This window comes from Neolamprologus brichardi, chromosome 16 (assembly GCF_056152115.1).
Source record: "Neolamprologus brichardi isolate AB-2024 chromosome 16, ASM5615211v1, whole genome shotgun sequence".
Lineage (NCBI taxonomy): Eukaryota > Metazoa > Chordata > Actinopteri > Cichliformes > Cichlidae > Neolamprologus > Neolamprologus brichardi.
The window spans coordinates 10366521-10386851 of NC_142119.1; the positions used below are offsets into that span (position 1 = coordinate 10366521).

The window sequence follows — 20331 nt, forward strand, 5'->3', positions numbered from 1 at the left end:
GGTACGTCTGGAATGGCAGGCTGGGATAGCGGATCCCATCCAGATGGGACCAGAGGGTGTCCTCAAACTACAGGGGGATCACACTCCTCAGCCTCCCTGGAATGTCTATGCCAGGGTGCTGCACAGGAGAGTGTGTTAGTTGAACCTCGAATACAGGAGGAACAATGTTGTTTTCATCATGGTTGTGGAACACTGGACCAGCTCTTTGCCCTCTTGAGGATATTTGAGGATGTGTGGAAGTTTGCCCAACCAGTCTACATGAGTTTTGTGGACTTGAATGAGGCATTTGGCCATGTTCTTCAGAGTATTTTGTGGGAGGAACTTCGGGAGTATGGCCTGTCTGGCCCGTTGCTACGAGCCATTCAGTCTTTATACAGCCATTGCAAGTCGAACTTGTTGCTGGTGGATGTTAGACTCCACCGGGGTTTTTTATTGTCACGATTCTGTTCATAATTTTTATGGACAGAATTTCTAACCAAGCGGCGGAAGTCTTCCACTTGGGTGGTCTCAGAATCTTGTCTCTGCACTTTGCAGATGATGAGGTTCTGTTGGCTTCATCAGGTGGTGGCCTCCAGCTCACACTGGAGTATTTAGCAGCCAAGTGTGAAGCGTCAGGAAAGGGAATCAGCACCTCCAAGTTTAAGTCCATTGTCCACAGCTGAGAAAGGATGGAGTCGCCACCCCAGATAAGTGGAAGAAAATGGATGGATAGATAGATGGTTTTTGTAACACTCTATATATTTTGGGTAAGAATCCCCCCTTTATTCTCATCTGTACAAAGGACATTGTTTCAGAATTCTTGTGGTTTGTTTAGATGCAACCTCACAAACCTTTCTCCTGGGAGCTCTTCCAAATAAGCCATACCTGTTCAGTCTTTTTGTAATTGTACTGTCATTACATTCAGCAGGTTTTTGCTTATATTTGCTTGGGTATTTTTTTTCTAATAACCTTTTTTATAAATATAATAATTTTTACATAGAACCTATATGTAAACCTATATGTTCACGCTTGCTCATGATCAATTAATGAGGTGCATTTAAATATTAGCACCTTGTTACTATACCTATTCTATAGAGAGCTCAAAATCACCTTTTGAGTGAAAGGATAAGACAGGTCCATTTCACTATAGATGCCCTCCAGATCAAGATCAGTCAGACTCTGCAGGAACTGGAAACCCTCTCCAATCTTAGAAGAGGTTTACAAGTTTGTGGACAAGGCCCAGCGGGCCCAACACTCTAAAGGAAAAGAAAGACAATGCAGGAAATTTCACACCTTGCTTTCAAAAACACACACTCCTCATTCTGAACCTACACAACCCAGAGAAGAAAACACACCTGAAGACAATCAGGAGAAATGGGTTAAGGACTTTTAAGACCGGAATCTCACTGAACCTGAAAAGAGAGTATTAGCCAAAGGACTCAATTTTGCCATTTCGCCACAACAGTTGCCCATAGTGGACCTCATCACAGCCACAGAATCCGCCATACGGATTAATAAATTATCCCAGACAGAAGCAGAGCAAATCAGGATGAAAGTCTCAGCCACCCTCTCCAGTGCCAAAGTCCCTCCGTCCAACCTCACAATACAGGAAAAGAAGGCCGTCGCTTCCCTGAGCAAAGACCACAACATCACTGTTTTACCAGCTGATAAGGGAAGATGCACCGTGGTCCTAAACACTACAGATTACCATACAAAGATCACTACTCTCCTCAGTAACAACAATACCAAGAAGCCTTAAAGCAAGACCCCACAAGCAGCTACAAAAAGAAAGTTATAGCTTGCCTTCAAGACTTTGAAAAGGACACAATCATTGACCGCCTTACATATCACCACCTTTACCCAGGGGATGCCATACCCTGCATTTATGGACTTCCTAAAATCCACAAGGAAGCTGTCCCACTCAGACCTATAGTCAGTAGCATAAACTCAGCCACTTATAACATTGCAAAACACCCTGCTACCTACCTTGCTCCTCTCGTGGGGAACACCCCACACCACATTAAGAACTCCACCAACTTCGCTGACAAGGTCCAGAAACTTACCCTGGATCCAGATGAAACCATGGTGTCCTTTGATGTAGTCTCTCCCTTCAGTTGCATACCCACCACGGAGGCCGTGGAGACTGTCAGAAAACGACTACAAGAAGACAGCTCCTTGGAAGACAGGACCAACTTCACACCCGATCAGATTTGCACACTGTTAGACCTCTGCCTCACCACTACATATTTCAAATACAACGAAGGCTTCTACAGACAAAAACATGGCTGTGCCATGGGCTCCCCCATGTCACCTATTGTAGCCAACCTTTACATGGAGGAAGTGGAAAGGAAGGCTCTTGGCACTTTCAAAGGAAGAGTGCCCAGCCACTGGTACAGATATGTAGACGACACCTGGGTCAAAATCAAGGCACAAGAAGTGGAATCCTTCACTGCGCACATTAACGCTGTGGATAAAAACATCAAGTTCACCAGGGAAGACACAAAGGATAACTGTTTGCCTTTCCTGAACTGCGCCGTGCACATTGAAGAGAATGGCAACCTCAACATTGAAGTTTACCAGAAGCCCACACACACGGACCAGTACCTCCTGTTTGACTCCCATCACCCTCTGGAACACAAACTTGGAGAAATTAGGACCCTACACCACCGGGCAGAACATGTTCCCTCTAAGCCTGAAGGAAAAAAGAAGGAACACACACATGTAAAGGAAGCACTCAAAACGTGCGGCTATCCTAATTGGGCGTTTATAAAGTCAGCAAAGAGGCACAGAAAAGAAGATCAGACACCAGCGAGGGAGGATAAGAAGGACAGACGCAACAACATTGTCATCCCCTATGTAGCCGGTGTATCAGAAAAACTCAGGAGGGTTTTCTCCAAGCATGACATCCCGGTGCATTTCAGACCCAGCAACACGCTCAGACAAAAACTGGTTCACCCGAAAGACAAAACGCCAAAACACAGACTTAACAATGTGGTGTATGCTGTACAGTGCAGCGAGGAATGCCCAGACTTCTACATTGACGAGACCAAACAGCCACTTCACAAGCGCATGGCACAACACAGAAGAGCCACCTCCACAGGACAAGACTCAGCTGTCCATCTGCATCTTAAGGATAAAGGTCACTCTTTCGAGGATGCCAATGTTCACATTTTGGACAGAGAGGACAGATGGTTTGAAAGAGGAGTGAAAGAAGCCATCTATGTCCACTGTGAGCGACCATCTTTGAACAGAGGCGGTGGTTTACGACACCAACTGTCTGCCATCTATAATCCAGTTTTGAGATCTCCCCCCCCCAGACGCCTTAACGCCCACTCACATCCTGGGCCATCTGACCTCAGGAATTTGCATGATAAGGTGGGGCCAGGTTTCACAATGAGCTCACCCGAAACTCTGGCTGATTGGGACCCACACCCAGTTTCACACCTTGGCTCAGGCGATTAGAGGATCATCAGGGGGTCCTTTTGTCCCTCTGTGGGGGGATACTCCCACTAGGATATATCTGGGACTCTCCACCATTTGACCTTAGAACTGAAGAAGCTTCTCGGATGAGAGGTGAAACGTCTTCAAGTAACTTAAAGAAGTCCAGACGCTTTTCTTTGCAAGCTCCTTTGACTATACCTACCCTCTTAATTTCTATAGAAGCAACCAGTGTGTACTTAGTTTTTCACACTACTTGCAGTCTTGTGATAAGATTTTTTTTACAGTGAGGACATGTATGCATTTTTACTATAATACCACAAAGGACATAAAGTATTTTTTTTAGATGAATCAAAATATTCTTACAAAATAAATACAATTTTACAAATAGTCACAATAAACTGGTTGTAATCAGGAAACAAGAAACAAGAAATTTCTTAAATGTTTCAATAGTCAAAAAACAGTGGGGGTAGTACTGAGAAAACAGTTCAACACAGGACTGTACTGGAGAGTTAGGGATGAAGTCCATAGAGGGTGAAGCAGGTTTATGAACAGAGTCCAAGTAGAAGTCAAAACATTCACTTTCTTAAGTCCACTCATATGCCGATCAGGATACGGTAGGTGTTCACTTTCTGTTTTCTCTCACTTGCTGTCATATCTCTTTTTAGTTATTAAAATTTTGGTTCATCATTTTAATGGAGCTGGCATTAAATGTGTCATACATAACTCTTGATGGGTTTTTCCAAGTGAACAAATACAGATATCTTTATTTTATGATCATGTTTACTTTATACATTCTGATACTCTGCTGTAATTTCATTATTGTATTCCTCATTGTGGTTGAGAAAAGTCTCCATGAGCCTATGTACATTTTTATTGCAGCTTTGCTATTGAACTCTGTTATGTTAAGCACTGTTATTTACCCAAAGCTTTTGACTGACTTTTTATCTAAAAGACAGATCATATCTTATTCCGACTGTCTCTTTCAGTTTTTTATGTTTTACTCTTTGGGTGCATCAGAATTTTTACTCTTGTTTGCCATGGCCTATGACAGATATGTGTCTATATGCAAACCTCTGCAATATCCAATGATCATGACAAAAAATACTATCAGCATTTTTTTAACCTTAGCTTGGATTGTGCCCTCTTCTCAGGTTGCAGTGGTAGCTGTATTAATGGCCAATAAAAAAATCTGTAACTTTACTTTCACTGGAATTTTTTGCAACAATACAATTTACAAGCTTCTGTGTGTGCATTCAACAGCACAAACTGTATACGATATGGTTGTACTATCTAATGTTGCAATTCTCCCTGCGGTTTTCATATTCTTCACTTACACCAGGATACTTGTGATATCCTATCAAAGCTGTAAAGAAGTCAGGAGAAAAGCTGCACAGACCTGTTTGCCCCACTTGATAGTTTTGATCAGCTATTTGTGTTTTTGTGCATTTGATGTCATTGTATCTGGTCTGGAGTCTAATTTTCCAAAGATTGTACATTCCATATTGACTTTGCAAATCGTAATGTATCCTCCCCTTTTCAATCCAATTATATATGGACTAAAAATGAAGGAGATTTCTAAACACCTCAAAAGGTTGTTCTGCGCTGTCAAAAAAAACTAATGTATCAATACTGTCAATACTCATTTTTTAACTTACAAACTGATACAGTTGAAATCAATTGTACTCATGATTATGACTAATTAGACAGTAACATCAGTATCAATTATGTATTTTTCTTTTCTCTCCTGCTCTAATGCATGCAAGTAGCAGCAGTGACTCTAAAGGCCTATTCCAGGTAAATATAGCCATTCATACTCAACTACTCAAGCACTCACAGACCATCCTAATCACAGCTAAAACTGTCTTGTTATTGTTGTTGTTTGGGATTCAGTTGTTGCTGACACTTATTTTATTTTTTTCATTTTTCTTAAGGAATACTGCCTATTCTTACAAGCCTCGTTTTACATCATTTCCTTAGGGTTATTAATGTATTCTGATTCTGATTAAACATAATGTGAACATGATGTTTGCCACCACAAGTTCTACTGCTGCAGCAGCTGGTGCAGGGCTGGAAGAGGAATTAAAAACTTGATTAGAGACATATCTTTACTAAATAGTATCTGCTACAAATGCAATGTGCTAATGCTGAACATAGGAAATTATTACAAGACATATTTTATTCAGTCAGAAATCAAATATATATAACATTAGTCTATAGAGTTACGTGTCATTTGTGCACAAAACTGTGTGTATAAGACAGAGAACTGTCTTTGTAGCCATCATTTTTAAATATTGCTATGAGTAGATTTGGTGTCCAACTTAGTGGTATTTTGGACTGCCATAAAGTTAAAGTTTACAGGTGTTACAACTTATTACAACTCATGTAATATTAATAAAACTTTGCCTTGCTTAAATGCATGATTTATCATTGATAGGTAACCAGAGAAATATCACCAGTGAAATTAACATTCCATATATCCTCTGGTATGTCATGTGCTTTCATATATCACACCTAAATCAGGATTCCAAGCCATGGAAATAGGGCAGTCGTGGCAGTATTCATCACAGCCTGAAAAGACTGGGCCACATTGGCTCCCTCTTCCTACTATCCTCCTCGCTAACATCCACTCCATATGCAGCAAATTATAATAGCGCTTGCCTTCTTGCCTTCACTGAAACAGTCTTATCTTCCCTGTGTGTTTCCACTACTTTTCTTTGTGCTCATGTTTGTGCTGCCATTTGCTGCACCTTAACAAAGGTTTGTCATTTATTTCTTGAAATCGTCTCGGTAAGGTCCATCCTCAGTCACACATTAAGTGAATACTTTTAACATATTAACCCATAAAAAACATTGAATACAGGTGTTCCAATCATTTACATGGCCACAGGTGCATAACATCAAGCACCTAGGTATACAGACTAGTGAAATTTGCGCCAATTTTGGTCAATCACTACAGACATCCTAACCTAAGATAACCTTTATTAGTCCCACACGTGGGAAATTTGTTATGTCACAGCAGAAAGTGGACAGTGGACAAAAGAAAATTGGTTCCTACTTTACCTCTAGGGGGGCAGCAAAACTATTAAAATCAGTTTCTGCTGCTGTTATTCTGGTGATGTCTTATGATTGACTTATTTAATTTGTTCCTTTTGAATTTTTCTTATACAGCATGATGTTCACTTGATTTCTGCTTCAGCATAATGAAGAACAATCACAAGCATTTCATGAGATTAAAGAGTTTAATTGGGAAAGAAATCAAATTTATGCAGTGTGTACAGTGATGATTCTTCTTCATAACTTCTGAAATTCTCTGTGGCTAAATGATGGTTGATGGCCATCCATTCCTGCCTTATCAGAGCTCCAAGGTGATCACAGTTTGTGGCTCTTTGTTTGTTCACTTGCATTATAAGGATTGACTATCTCAACTGGATTAAGATTTGGGGGATTTCCTGACTGTAAAATGCTATTTTGTGATCATCCGCAAAACCAATCTAATGAGCTTGGAAAACTGGACTTCTTTAAGTTCCTTGAAGACATTTTACTTCTTCACTTCAGTGGAGAGTCCCAGATTTTGCTTAAAATCTTAAACTGGCTGTAGATGTGGAAGTTACTGTTTCTGTCCAGGCTATTTCCAAAAACCAACAACAAAACAAAACAAAAACTAAAAGGAATGGCATTTTTTAGATTAGATTAAATAGTAGGTGAAAGAACATGAAGTTTTTTTCTCATTAAATTGTTTATTTATGGGCGCCGGTTTAGATCACTGGGATGAACAGGCAGCCATAGGCTCTCTCTCTCTCTCTTCCCCTGCTTTCCTGTCTCTCTTCACTGCACTAATTAAGCCAGTAAAATGCCAAAAATTGAAAAATCATTTATTTATTACTTTAATACTTTGGGGTAATATGAATGCCTTGCCCCCTTTCACATTTTCTAAAATCATCCAGTGGGCCGGAATGGCGTCTTTGCCAGACCGATTCTGGGCCCCCAGCCTCATGTGTGATACCAATGTTGTATAGGCTTGGATACATGCACACAACAAAAACTTAAATCTAAAAATGAAAACTGAAAAAAGACGTGAATACAGTGAAAACTAGAGATTGGCAGTAACATGTTAAAGGTAACGCGTTACTGTAATCTGATAAATTTTTTCAAGTAACAAGTTAAGTAAGGGATTACTTTTGCAATAAAAGGAATTAGATTACTGTTACTTGCATTACTGCGTTACTAAACAGGGATTTTGTTTGTGAGAGTGTCTCATGACAATAACGCATGAGCCTGCAATGTCCGTGGCAGCAACAGACGTGTTGCTGCCACGGACATACTCGCAGGGGTGGATCAGGATTTTTGCACAATCCAGAAGAATTTGAAATGCGGCATTTCTTATGATCATATAGAATCTTTTTTCTATATGAAGGAAGTTCTATTCAACGGTCTTGGCAAAATGTATGTGGAGGGGTAGGAAAACCCAGATCACTGTGCCAGCAGTATTGTATTAAAAACCCTTTTGCTGAAAAGTATACATACAATGACCTCTCATATGCCAGTGTGTATCAAATGCACCTGGACAATAACTCTATAAGTAACACTTGTAAAGTGTTTTTGCTATTGAGCCTTCAGAGTTTACAGATAAGCCTGACCTTTATGTTTTGCCTGAAGATACCTGTGCCTATAGATTTCTTCCCTGGCTCTCCATTGCCCACCAGTCGGCTATATAGTCTTTCAAAATCTGATAGGAAGGCAAAGCAGTGCTACGTCACTGACTCACTAGCTGCAGAAATCATTCAGCCTTCACTCGGGTGAAGGGTGAAGAACAAGTACCCACTAACGCTGTTGTCCTCCGCTTTTGAATTATTGCACGGGGCCACTGTTTTCTCTAACCTGGACCTGTGTAACCACCACCTAGTCAGGATATGCAAAGGAGACCACTTTGTATGGTGGCCCTGAGAGGCCAAACGGACTGCAACTTCAGAAAACACTTGCAAAAAGAAAAATGCTGCAAAAGGAAAAATGCTGCAAAAAGAAAAACACTTGCAAAAAGAAAAATGCTGCAAAAAGAAAAACGCTGCAAAAAGAAAAACACTTTCAAAAAGAAGAATGCTGCAAAAAGAAAAACGCTGCAAAAAGAAAAACGCTGCAAAAAGAAAAATGCTGCAAAAAGAAAAACGCGGAAAAAAGAAAAATGCTGCAAAAAGAAAAAACTCTAGCAAAAAGAAAAATGCTGCAAAAAGAAAAACACTTGCAAAAAGAACAATGCTGCAAAAAGAAAAACGCTGCAAAAAGAAAAACACTTTCAAAAAGAAGAATGCTGCAAAAGCACACACAACACAACGGAAATAGGAAAAAAGACAACGGAAATGTTTCTGGGGAGACAATAACCAGACGGACCAGTTGCACCAACCAAAACATGCTAACAAGTGCACTGGGACTGGTGCTATGTCCCAATTCAGGGTATGCACGCTTGAAGTACGCACACTACGCGTACTACGGACGGTGCGTACTATAAGTACGGGAAGTGCGGAAGTGAGAGGCTTGTGAAATGGGACGGTATATGCTTCATATATATATATATATATATATATATATATATATATATATATATATATATATATATATATATATATATATATATATATATATATATATATATATATATATATATATATATATATATATATATATATATATATATATATATATATATATATATATATATATCACTGACTTTCAGCTTGTTGTGTTTGTGGATATATGACTGACTTTAATTATCCATAAAATCATCAGATTCTCTGTAAGATTAAGGTCGACTATATGTATATTTAGAAGTAGAGGCTTTAAAACCAAGTTAATGCTGAAAGTACAAACATCACTAGTGTCACATAACTTTGCCGACATGTGGCCAACAGCAATGTTTTAATGTTCTTCATTATTAAACATTCGCACATGAATAAGTGACGTCATATTCAGTACTTACTTTTTGTCACGGCTGGCGGGGTGAGCCGTGTGGTGTGGAGGAAACGGAGGACCCAAAATGCAGACAGCCGATTTGATGATAAGAGTGAGGGTTTAATTTACAGTGTACAAATAACAGAACTGAGGGCAGGACAGAACATAAACCTAAACTGGGTGAGCTAAATAACAACCGGATCATACAAATGGGGTGGGAGGCAGAGAGACACAGACGAGGAACAGACACCATGAAACACAGACGAGCCGACGAGGAGCACAGGCAGACACGCACTATAAATACACACACCAGGTAATTAGGAAATGGCAGACAGGCGGGGACACAGCTGGAACTAATGGACATAACGAGACACAAACCTACAAAGTAAAACAGAAAACACACAGACTGTTTTACACAACCAACTGGGGACACGATCAGAACGCAGAGGAGAGACACAGGTAGGGAAAATAAACACAACCAAACCCCAACCACCAGAATAAACTAGAAAATACTAATAACAAAACTCAAAGCGCTGGGTCACCGACCCAGGACCATGACAGTACCCCCCCTCCAAGGGCTGGCTCCAGACAGCCCAAAACAAAAACAGACGACCAACCCAGGGCGGGCGGCGGGGGGTCCAGGACGGAGGGACCACAACCAAACAAAAAACAAGCTCCAGTGGGCCAAACGAATTGTCCAAAACACACCACACACTGGACTTCCTGAACAGGGTCCCAAAACATGGTTCAGGAGGCCGGCCATGCACACGGCAGCGGCGACGACGGGGAAACAGTTCAGGCGGCCGACCGTGCGGACAGCAACGGCGGCGAAACAGTTCAGGCGGCCGACCGTGCGGACAGCAACGGCGGCGAAACATTTCAGGCGGCCGACCGTGCGGACAGCAACGGCGGCGAAACAGTTCAGGCGGCCGACCGTGCGGACAGCAACGGCGGCGAAACAGGTCAGGCGGCCGACCGTGCGGACAGCAACGGCGGCGAAACAGGTCAGGCGGCCGACCGTGCGGACAGCAACGGCGGCGACGGGGAAACAGTTCAGGCGGCCGACCGTGCGGACAGCAACGGCGGCGAAACATTTCAGGCGGCCGACCGTGCGGACAGCAACGGCGGCGAAACAGTTCAGGCGGCCGACCGTGCGGACAGCAACGGCGGCGAAACAGGTCAGGCGGCCGACCGTGCGGACAGCAACGGCGGCGAAACAGGTCAGGCGGCCGACCGTGCGGACAGCAACGGCGGCGACGGGGAAACAGTTCAGGCGGCCGACCGTGCGGACAGCAACGGCGGCGGCGACACAAGTCCGGAGGCCGGCCGCGCAGAAGGTAGCGGCGGCGTTTGGGAGGACGTCCATATCGATGGTGACGCCCAACAAGCGGCCTGGCAGATGACCGCCGATGTTGAGGCGGCGGTTTGGGACCTGAAGGTGGCGTGGCCCCTGCAGCACCAGACGAGGCGGAAGCTGAGGCTGGACCAGACGAGGCGGAAGCTGAGGCTGGACCAGGCGAGGCGGAAGCTGAGGCTGGACCAGGCGAGGCGGATGCAGAGGCTGGACCAGGCGAGGCGGAAGCTGAGGCTGGACCAGGCGAGGCGGAAGCTGAGGCTGGACCAGGCGAGGCGGATGCAGAGGCTGGACCAGACGAGACGGAAGCCGGAGCTGTACCAGGCGACGATGAAGCCGGAGCTGGACCAGGCGACGGCGAAGCCGGAGCTGGACCAGACGACGGCGTGGGTGAAGCCGGAGCTGGACCAGGCGACGGCGTGGGTGAAGCCGGAGCTGGACCAGGCGACGGCGTGGGTGAAGCCGGGGCTGCAGCTGGCGAGGATGAAGACGCCGAGGCTGCAGCTGGCGAGGATGAAGACACGGCTGCTGCAGCTGGCGGGGATGAAGCTGCTGTTGCTGCCGGTGGCGAGGATGAAGCTGCTGTTGCTGCCGGCGGCGTGGATGGAGCGGCAGCCGGCGAGGATGATGAGGCTGCAGCTGGCGGCTGGACGGGCTCCTCGGGCCCTCCAGCTGACGAGGCAGGAGGCTGGACGGCCTCCTCGGGCCCTCCAGCGGACGAGGCAGGAGGCTGGACGGGCTCCTCGGGCCCTCCAGCTGACGAGGCAGGAGGCTGGACGGGCTCCTCGGGCCCTCCAGCTGACGAGGCAGGAGGCTGGACGGGCTCCTCGGGCCCTCCAGCGGACGAGACAGGAGGCTGGACGGGCTCCTCGGGCCCTCCAGCTGACGGGACAGGAGGCTGGACGGGCTCCTCGGGCCCTCCAGCTGACGGGACAGGGGGCTGGACGGGCTCCTCGGGCCCTCCAGCTGACGGGACAGGGGGCTGGACGGGCTCCTCGGGCCCTCCAGCGGACGAGACAGGAGGCTGGACGGGCTCCTCGGGCCCCCCAGCGAAAACAGTCTCAGAACCAGTGGGCACTGGAGCCCCTGGCAGGGATGGATCAGAACCAGCAGGCGCGGGGACCTCTGGCAGGGATGGATCAGAACCAGCAGGCGCACGGGCCTCTGGCAGGAACAAATCAGGACCAGCAGGCGCACGGGCCTCTGGCAGGGATGGATCAGAACCAGCAGGCGCACGGGCCTCTGGCAGGGATGGATCAGAACCAGCAGGCGCACGGGCCTCTGGCAGGAACGGATCAGAACCAGCAGGCGCACGGGCCTCTGGCAGGAACGGATCAGAACCAGCAGGCGCACGGGCCTCTGGCAGGGATGGATCAGAACCAGCAGGCGCACGGGCCTCTGGCAAACACAAGGCTGCCTGCAGCTGCACCGAGCATTGACTCAGCTCAGGCAGCGACAGCCGGGTGCAGTCCTCAGCTGGCTTCTTTACCTCCAGGGGTCCAGAGTCAGCTGGGGGCTGAAACCCAGCCTCTGGGGAGGCCCTGGAGTGCATCTCAGTCTCACAACTGGCCAGCTTTTGAGGAAAGTTTGCAGGATTGTGTGGTTTGTCTCTCTGCATAAAATACTTAGAAAAAGAGTCCAAAACGGGAGGCAGAGACGCAGCCTCCTGTACAGAGGGAGTCGGTGAAGACGGAGCTGGCGCAGATGACTGGGCTAGTGGGGATACCGGGGGCCGAGCTGAATGCGGCTGTGCAGCTAAACGAGCTTGCGGCTGTGCAGCTAAACGAGCTTGCGGCTGTGCAGCTAAACGAGCTTGCGGCTGTGTAGCTGGCTCAAAAAACACAGCCCCGGTGCAAACAGTCACACGGTCTGGCGAAACAGACCGAGTGTCTTTTCCACTCACCACAGCCTGCAGCGCTATAGTCCTAATATCTAGCTGTGGGGTGACGCGCCGACGGCGCGATCGTCGCCTCCTCCCTGCGGACGACTCCGGCGGGCCGGGCAAAACCTCCGGCGGGCCGGGCAAAACCTCCGGCGGGCCGGGCAAAACCTCCGGCGGGCCGGGCAAAACCTCCGGCGGGCCGGGCAAAACCTCCGGCGGGAGAAGCTGACGTGGCTGTTCCGGGGCGGCCGTAGTCCGCTGCTGCTGGACACAGTCTGTGGATTCCCGGGCTTGCACCACCTCCCGGGCTTTACGCAGGTTGCGAATTAAGTCCGAAAGTCCCTCGAACTGGCAGAGGTAGGAATTCCCTTCCAGAATTGCCTCGATGGCTTTTAACCCCACCACTTTCGCACTTGCGTTGGTGGTGTGGGTTACCCAGTCCATGAGGCGTTGGATGCGTGCGAGGTCGCTCTCCCCAGACAAAGCTGCTGGATCCATCTTGTGGTCGGCTCGTACTGTCACGGCTGGCGGGGTGAGCCGTGTGGTGTGGAGGAAACGGAGGACCCAAAATGCAGACAGCCGATTTGATGATAAGAGTGAGGGTTTAATTTACAGTGTACAAATAACAGAACTGAGGGCAGGACAGAACATAAACCTAAACTGGGTGAGCTAAATAACAACCGGATCATACAAATGGGGTGGGAGGCAGAGAGACACAGACGAGGAACAGACACCATGAAACACAGACGAGCCGACGAGGAGCACAGGCAGACACGCACTATAAATACACACACCAGGTAATTAGGAAATGGCAGACAGGCGGGGACACAGCTGGAACTAATGGACATAACGAGACACAAACCTACAAAGTAAAACAGAAAACACACAGACTGTTTTACACAACCAACTGGGGACACGATCAGAACGCAGAGGAGAGACACAGGTAGGGAAAATAAACACAACCAAACCCCAACCACCAGAATAAACTAGAAAATACTAATAACAAAACTCAAAGCGCTGGGTCACCGACCCAGGACCATGACACTTTTGACAGTTCACTTTTCGGCCGGTCCCTTCTGCCGTATTTTGCGGCAAAATTATCCACACCCACCGCCGCGCTATGAATTGTGGGATATATGGGACCACGAAGCGTGCACCGGACCACGCTTGATATTTGGGGAAATCGACGGCGCATTTGGAGTATGCATTTGAAGTACACTTCGAATTGGGACAGCCGTCGTCGCGTGGCGGTGACGTAACCGCACTTAAAATGCGTACTTCAAGCGTGCAGACCCTGAAATGGGACACAGCATGGGAGACACTTCAATGACGTGGAAGCGGAGCGGCCAAAGAGTAAACTTTCAAAAGTAAGTTCTGAATATTATGTCACTTATTTATGTGCAAATGTTTAATAATGAGGAACATTAAAACATTACTGTTGGCCACATGCCGGCAAAGTTATGTGACATTAGCGATGTTTGTACTTCCAGCCTTTGTTTTAAAGTCTTTACTTTATACGCCGTTCGATAGTCGACCTTAATCTTACAGAGAATGTGATGATTTTGTGGATAATTAAAGTCAGTCATATATCCACAAACACAACAGGCTGAAAGTCAGTGATGCTGCTCGGTTTGCAGTCCTGAATATCACGGCACAAGCAGGATTCACTGCACTGTTAATGTTAGCTATGTTATATTGCTGCCTCTGTTCGGTGGTGTTGAGCCAAACGGACTTTAACGTGAGTTTGAACGAGCTGACGGTTCACTCGTTAAGCTGAAAGAAAGATGCTTTAATCACAGCGGTCACACATGTGTCCACTGTACCATCTGGGAACTCTTCTTGTTTAGCACTCGTAATAACACAAACACTAAATCCTCCTGTTTGTAGCAGTGTATACACCTGAGACTGTCACCTGTCTGTCTGTCCTGCACTCTCTCTCTGTTTCTTTCTCTCTGATTGTGGAATAAAATGATGAACATGTATTTATAAGTTACACTTGTGTTTGAATCCTGCAGCTTATCGCACATTTGATTTCCATGTGTGACGACTGCAAGTGTCCAGAGTGAGGACAGACTGAGGGACCCACTGCTGCACATCATCTGTGAGGCTTTGCACCCCCGATGATCCACAAGGACAAACTCAGCAGTGTGTGAGGAAGAGGAGGAGGAAGAGCCAGCAGCAGCTGACAGATGGAGAGAATAGACAGACTGTTCCCTGTTTGTGAAGGACTGCTAGGAAAGTTTAACATAACTAATTGTCTGTCCTGAATCAGTCTTATTAGGTAATGTTCAAATAATTTGATCATTCCAGTGTTTTCAGTGTGGGAGAAAGTACTCAGGGCCTTCAAGTTACACACTATGAAAGGCAGCAACAGGTTTAATGTTCAGAAACCTAAAGTATGTATCAGCAGCAGAATGGAGCTAAAAATAATTGTTTGTTTCAGTTCTATGAAGCTTTGAGTATTTTGGATTAGTAGTACTACTGTGTTTGTTGCATCATATCGCTGTAATTGTTTATATGCTTTATATATTCTGAGTTAAGTTGATCTATAGTGTTACATCATATTCTATAAGGATGTTATGTGTTTGTATACTTTCTGCCCAGTTTGACCCATTTAGCAGAAGTCAGCCTGTTTAAGGCTCTGATGTCTATTCTGTATGACTTAAAGCAGTTATGACATGGTCTGATTTTCTCACCCAATAAAGGAATATTTAATATATCAGTCTACTCTTCATTCTATCAGAAACAGTTATCACAGCTCGTACATTTGCTTCTTCCACACATATATAAGCATTGAGCCAAATTTAGTAATGCCAACATATTAAAAGAACAATATTTGTCTCCTATACATAATACATCTATATATACACTGTCACAGATACTTGTCTTTAAGTGAAGATTTAAGGTGATAGGAAATATAAATAAATGCAACTTGAATCTTTACTGAAGCTCAGTGTTTGACACAGAGTTCACTCACATGTGCTGTACCAGTGTACCTGCACATGTGATGTGACAATAGAAGTGATTTAATTTGAGAGTTCAAACTCACTGCTGTAATAACTTATAATGATTAACATAATAACTATAATATTGGCCATCTCATATTTACACTGACTTTAGTCTCATGAACAGCATTAACTATTTGTTATTTACTAGCTACTCTTATATGACTGTTCAGTGCAGAAAGGAAGCCCAACAATCATGTTTTACAGTCCTGTGGTCTCAGCCTCAGATACTTATTAAATCACACAAAGCTCGTGTAGAAACAAACAAACAAATGAACAAAATATGTTCTCCTTCATTTCTGTCAACCACACGTTTCCAGCTATCATGGTTGCTAGGCAACCTGGGCAGCGTGACGGAGGCTAGACCGTCCCATTTCACAAGCCTCGCACTTCCGGCCTTAGCGGTCTTTGAGTACGCGGCCCTTGAGGACCGTTGAGGCTGCGTACTTTAAGGCTGCAGACCCTGAATTGGGAAACAGCAATTCAGGGTCTGTAGAGATTGACTACAGCAGAAATGCGGCATTTCTTGTGATCATACAGAATCTTTTTTCTATATGAAGGAAGTTCTATTCAACGGTCTTGGTAAAATGTATGTGGAGGGGTAGGAAATCCCAGATCACTGTGCCAGCAGTATTGTATTAAAAACCCTTTTGCTGAAAAGTATACATACAATGACCTCTCATATGCCAGTGTGTATCAAATGCACCTGGACAATAACTCTATAAGTAACACTTGTAAAGTGTTTTTGCTATTGAGCCTTCAGAGTTTACAGATAAGCCTGGCCTTTATGTTTTGCCTGAAGATACCTGTGCCTATAGATTTCTTCCCTGGCTCTCCATTGCCCACCAGTCGGCTATATAGTCTTTCAAAACCTGATAGGAAGGCAAAGGAGTGCTACGTCACTGACTCACTAGCTGCAGAGATCATTCAGCCATCCACGTTCACTCGGGTGAAGGGTGAAGAACAAGTACCCACTAACGCTGTTGTCCTCCGCTTTTGAGTTATTGCAGGGGGCCACTGTTTTCTCTAACCTGGACATGTGTAACCACCACCTAGTTAGGATATGCAAAGGAGACCACTTTGTGTATCTGAGGTATCAGACGAGTATCTCGCCATGTCGTTCACAAATTCACAGATTCACCAATGCTCCTGCCGTATTCCAAGGACTGGAAAATGAAATTCTGAGATATTTCATTATCCACTTTGTCTTCCTCTCTCTGGATGATATTCTTAATTTCCCTAAGAATCTCTCTGACCACGTGAACCATGTCGGTCTCATTAGTGATGTGTTGGTCACGAACGAAACGGCTCTTAAAGCCGGAACTTTGACGTGAACGACGCGAGCCGGCTCCTTATTGGGAGCCGTGGTTTTTTTCTTCTTTCTCTCACCCTCTCTCTTGCACTTTTTTTTCTGCTTCACTCCACATGCGAGCCTTGTGCTTTGCGCCTGGAAAAGAGGGTCAAGAGCGCATCTTCCCCGGCAAAAAATGAGACCCCATCATCAAAAAGAAGTCGCCCGGCAGACTCCCCTGGCACAACATCGCCTGCCGGCAACACATTACTGACTTCCTGGAGTCAATTGGCATGCGACTGTCCAGCTTCTATACGAGGAAATTAAATCCCTGAATGCGCCATAGTTCCGGAATGTTCGGAATTCCAGAATGCGCCACGGTTCCGGAATGTGCGGAATTCCGGAATGTGCCATAGTTCCGGAATGTTTGGAATTCAGGAATGCGCCATGGTTCCGGAATGTTCGGAATTCCGGAACTATGCTCATTGTCAGCAGGCTCACTGTCAAAAGACTCATTGTCAACAATGAGGTATGGTATTGTGTTGTGTGGCAGCTTAAATATGTGTTTTGCAACATTATCACTGGGCATTAACTGTTTTTTGTGCTCTGCAGAGTAAAACAGAAAATGCCTGTTACTCCACAGAGCACACCAGAAAGTCTTCAAATAATGGGAATGAGTTCTACCCCAGAGCCCCTTTCACAGCTGTCAAGTACCTCTACCCAAACTAAAATATCTAGGGGGGAGCAAGAACGCGAGGACAAAGAGGATTTAATAGCAGCCTCTGATACCAAGGCCAATCTGAGTGCTGACAAAAATGTGCAAAATAATCATGCAAGTTCATGGTCTAGTCTGGAAACGGGATCAAATAACAAAGGAGACTGAAGAGCTGCACTCACAGGTCAGTGACACTGTGTATAGCTGTCTTTGTTTAAAAAAAAATATCAGTAAAAGTTTAATCTGTCTGCCTCCCTGTACTACTGAAGGGTAAAGTGTGAGACAGAGGTCTGGGGGAGTCCAAAATTCCAACTTCTCTCCACCTGCAACTAAGTAAGGCATCATGGCTAATTAATTGGACAAACGATTCTCTGTGCTTCTGAATCCCCTGACTCTCCTCTCCTTTTGTTACAGTGCCCATGACCTGCCACAGTTTCCCCCATCAAGTTCCCGCACTCTGCCTTCATAGTGTCCCCTCACAGTTCATGTTATTTGCCACTTCCCTCTTAGCTCTGAGTCCCCTAGTTCATAGTTCCTGCTCTGTTTTCAGCCTCTCATAGTTCATGCTCTTAGCTCCTGCTCAGCTTTTATTGATATTGACTCTCCTACAGTCCCTCTTCCCCTCCTTCTCATTTGGTACCACCACCTGGACCTTTTGGAGGAGGACAAGTGAATCTTCAATTCAGAAGCATCCAGAGGAGGAAGCAGGGGCAGCCATTTCTGGCACATGTATCACTCTTTAGAGAAAAAAAGCTATCCATAACGCAAAATTTAGAGTAATTTTTTTTTTGAGTTAGCTCTGCCAGGAACCCATGTGAATGATTTAATTTCCTTGTTACCTGGAAGGAGATGGTGCCAATGCATGCGCACTCAAAATTGGACTGTGAGGTAGCAAACGTGAACAAATTTGCGCCAGGTTATTCAGTTTTCAATCCCTTCTAGCAAATGATGAATGCATAAAAGGCATTAACTGTGGTTATGTCGGGTTTCTAGAGACAACCTGTGACACACACATGTAATGGAGCTGTCAATAAATTATGACAGCTATCCTGACTTCAGGTCTTAGATGAACAGTGAGTTGGAATCCAATGTGTGGGTCATAGACATTACCGAATGCCGTGATTCACAGACAGTGGCTCAGGAGCCACACGTGTCTCACAACACATTATATCTGATTCAAAGGTTTCAGGTGTTTAAAAACTGGGTTCCAAAGGAAAAGATATTGGTGAAATACGACTGTAATCCAATTTGGGGTACTTTTTTGTCTTTGTGTGTTTTCTTATTTACAACTAATATTAATATTAGGGGGCAAGGAGTGACAAAATTAAATACATAAATGAATTAAATACACCATTAAATAATTAAATGTGTCAGTTATTTAAAATTGGAATTAGTGAACTAAATAAAGATTTAAATATTTCTGTTCAAACATTTAATAAATTACTTATTTTAAATTTTATTTGATTAATGACATCAAACCCAGGGGGTTAACACTGTTCCAGTCAAAACCATTGCTTTGGCCTGGTGTACACCAATTTCATTTACCGAGGTTATATCTATTGTGTCTTTATTTCCTGATGTCCGTATGTGTCATACTTGTTTCAGTCACCACTTTTCTTTTTCTTTTTTTTTTTACCTGTCCCATTTAGTTCTTTAGCTGTCAGAATTGTCTGAAGACCAAGAAGGATACCCAATGGATTTACTTTGCCAAATGGATCATCATGGCCTTGCCGTATTGGTCCATTTGATCAACCTTTGTTGTTATTGTTTATTTTATTTCATTTTCGGTTGTTACAGACGGGACAGACATGACTGAGGGATAGGAAAGGGAGAAAGAAAGATGAAGGAAAAGAAAAACAGAAGGGAAGAGGGACAGTGAGAAAGGGTCAGTCATCAATTCTGAATCATAACTAACATCTGATCTTTGTGTTTTTTGTTCAATATCAGCATGACCTGTGTATACATACACAAACTTTATTAAAAGAGATAACATGACGTGTTTCCATCATGTAGTAATTGTTAGGTTTAAATGTACCAGGACAGTTAGACACTATGAAACACATACAGACTTCAAAATGTTTGATTAATATTTTTATTGTGAATATTAATCAAGATTAAAGTTACAGTGTGCAAAATCTCAACACTAGATGTCAGTACATAGCAGACTGCATTCAACCGATTTCTGTTTTCTTTTCGTACCCCTCCCAGTTCAACAGCAACATTCTATCAGATAATGAGTTATGTTTTCCCCCATGTAACGAGATGTGTGTCATGATAAGACCTCCCCCACACATCAGAAACAAGAAACTCAATAATCTATTAGTCTCCACTCATTTGACCCCCCCCCCCCCCCCCCCCCCCCCCCCCCCGCAGCATTCTGTTCACCCCCGCAATGATTCAATCATCCTTCCCCAAAAATAATACTAGTTCACTAGTCTATGTATCACTGCTTAACCCACTAAGTGAACCGGACAACATGACGGTAACAGAAATGCATGCTTAAAATGCTATTTGGTCTTCATGAGCTTCATTGCATGTGTGTTTGTGTTAGTAGGATTAATGCATTTTTCTGTTTGTGTAATTTTTGTGTACCTCTCCTCTTTGCGGTGCTCCAGACACTTTTCAATTCTCCACGCAAGGCAGTCGTTTTTTCCTTCCCAGTTTCCTAAACCCAAATTTCATTCCCACACAACAACAGCCTTCCTCCATGTTGTCCCCTTC

At 44.8% G+C, this 20331-nt stretch overlaps 2 protein-coding genes across 2 annotated transcripts; one reads left to right on the forward strand and one right to left on the reverse strand.

Moving 5' to 3' along the window:
• Nucleotides 1-4112: 4112 nt before the first annotated feature.
• Nucleotides 4113-5039, forward strand: LOC148098169 (olfactory receptor 6N2-like). Its single transcript, XM_087853102.1, has one exon. The coding sequence runs from the start codon at nucleotides 4113-4115 to the stop codon at nucleotides 5037-5039; it is 927 nt and encodes a 308-aa protein (XP_087709228.1).
• Nucleotides 5040-5461: 422 nt separating this feature from the next.
• LOC148098170 (uncharacterized) lies at nucleotides 5462-13634 on the reverse strand. The gene is made up of 6 exons (XM_087830036.1): nucleotides 12810-13634; nucleotides 11706-12746; nucleotides 11206-11414; nucleotides 10540-11124; nucleotides 10079-10140; nucleotides 5462-5487 (listed from the first exon to the last, which is right to left on the reverse strand). Exons 1-6 carry the CDS (start codon nucleotides 13095-13097, stop codon nucleotides 5462-5464), a joined length of 2211 nt encoding a protein of 736 aa, XP_087686162.1. The 5' UTR covers nucleotides 13098-13634.
• Between the last annotated feature and the right edge of the window lie 6697 nt (nucleotides 13635-20331).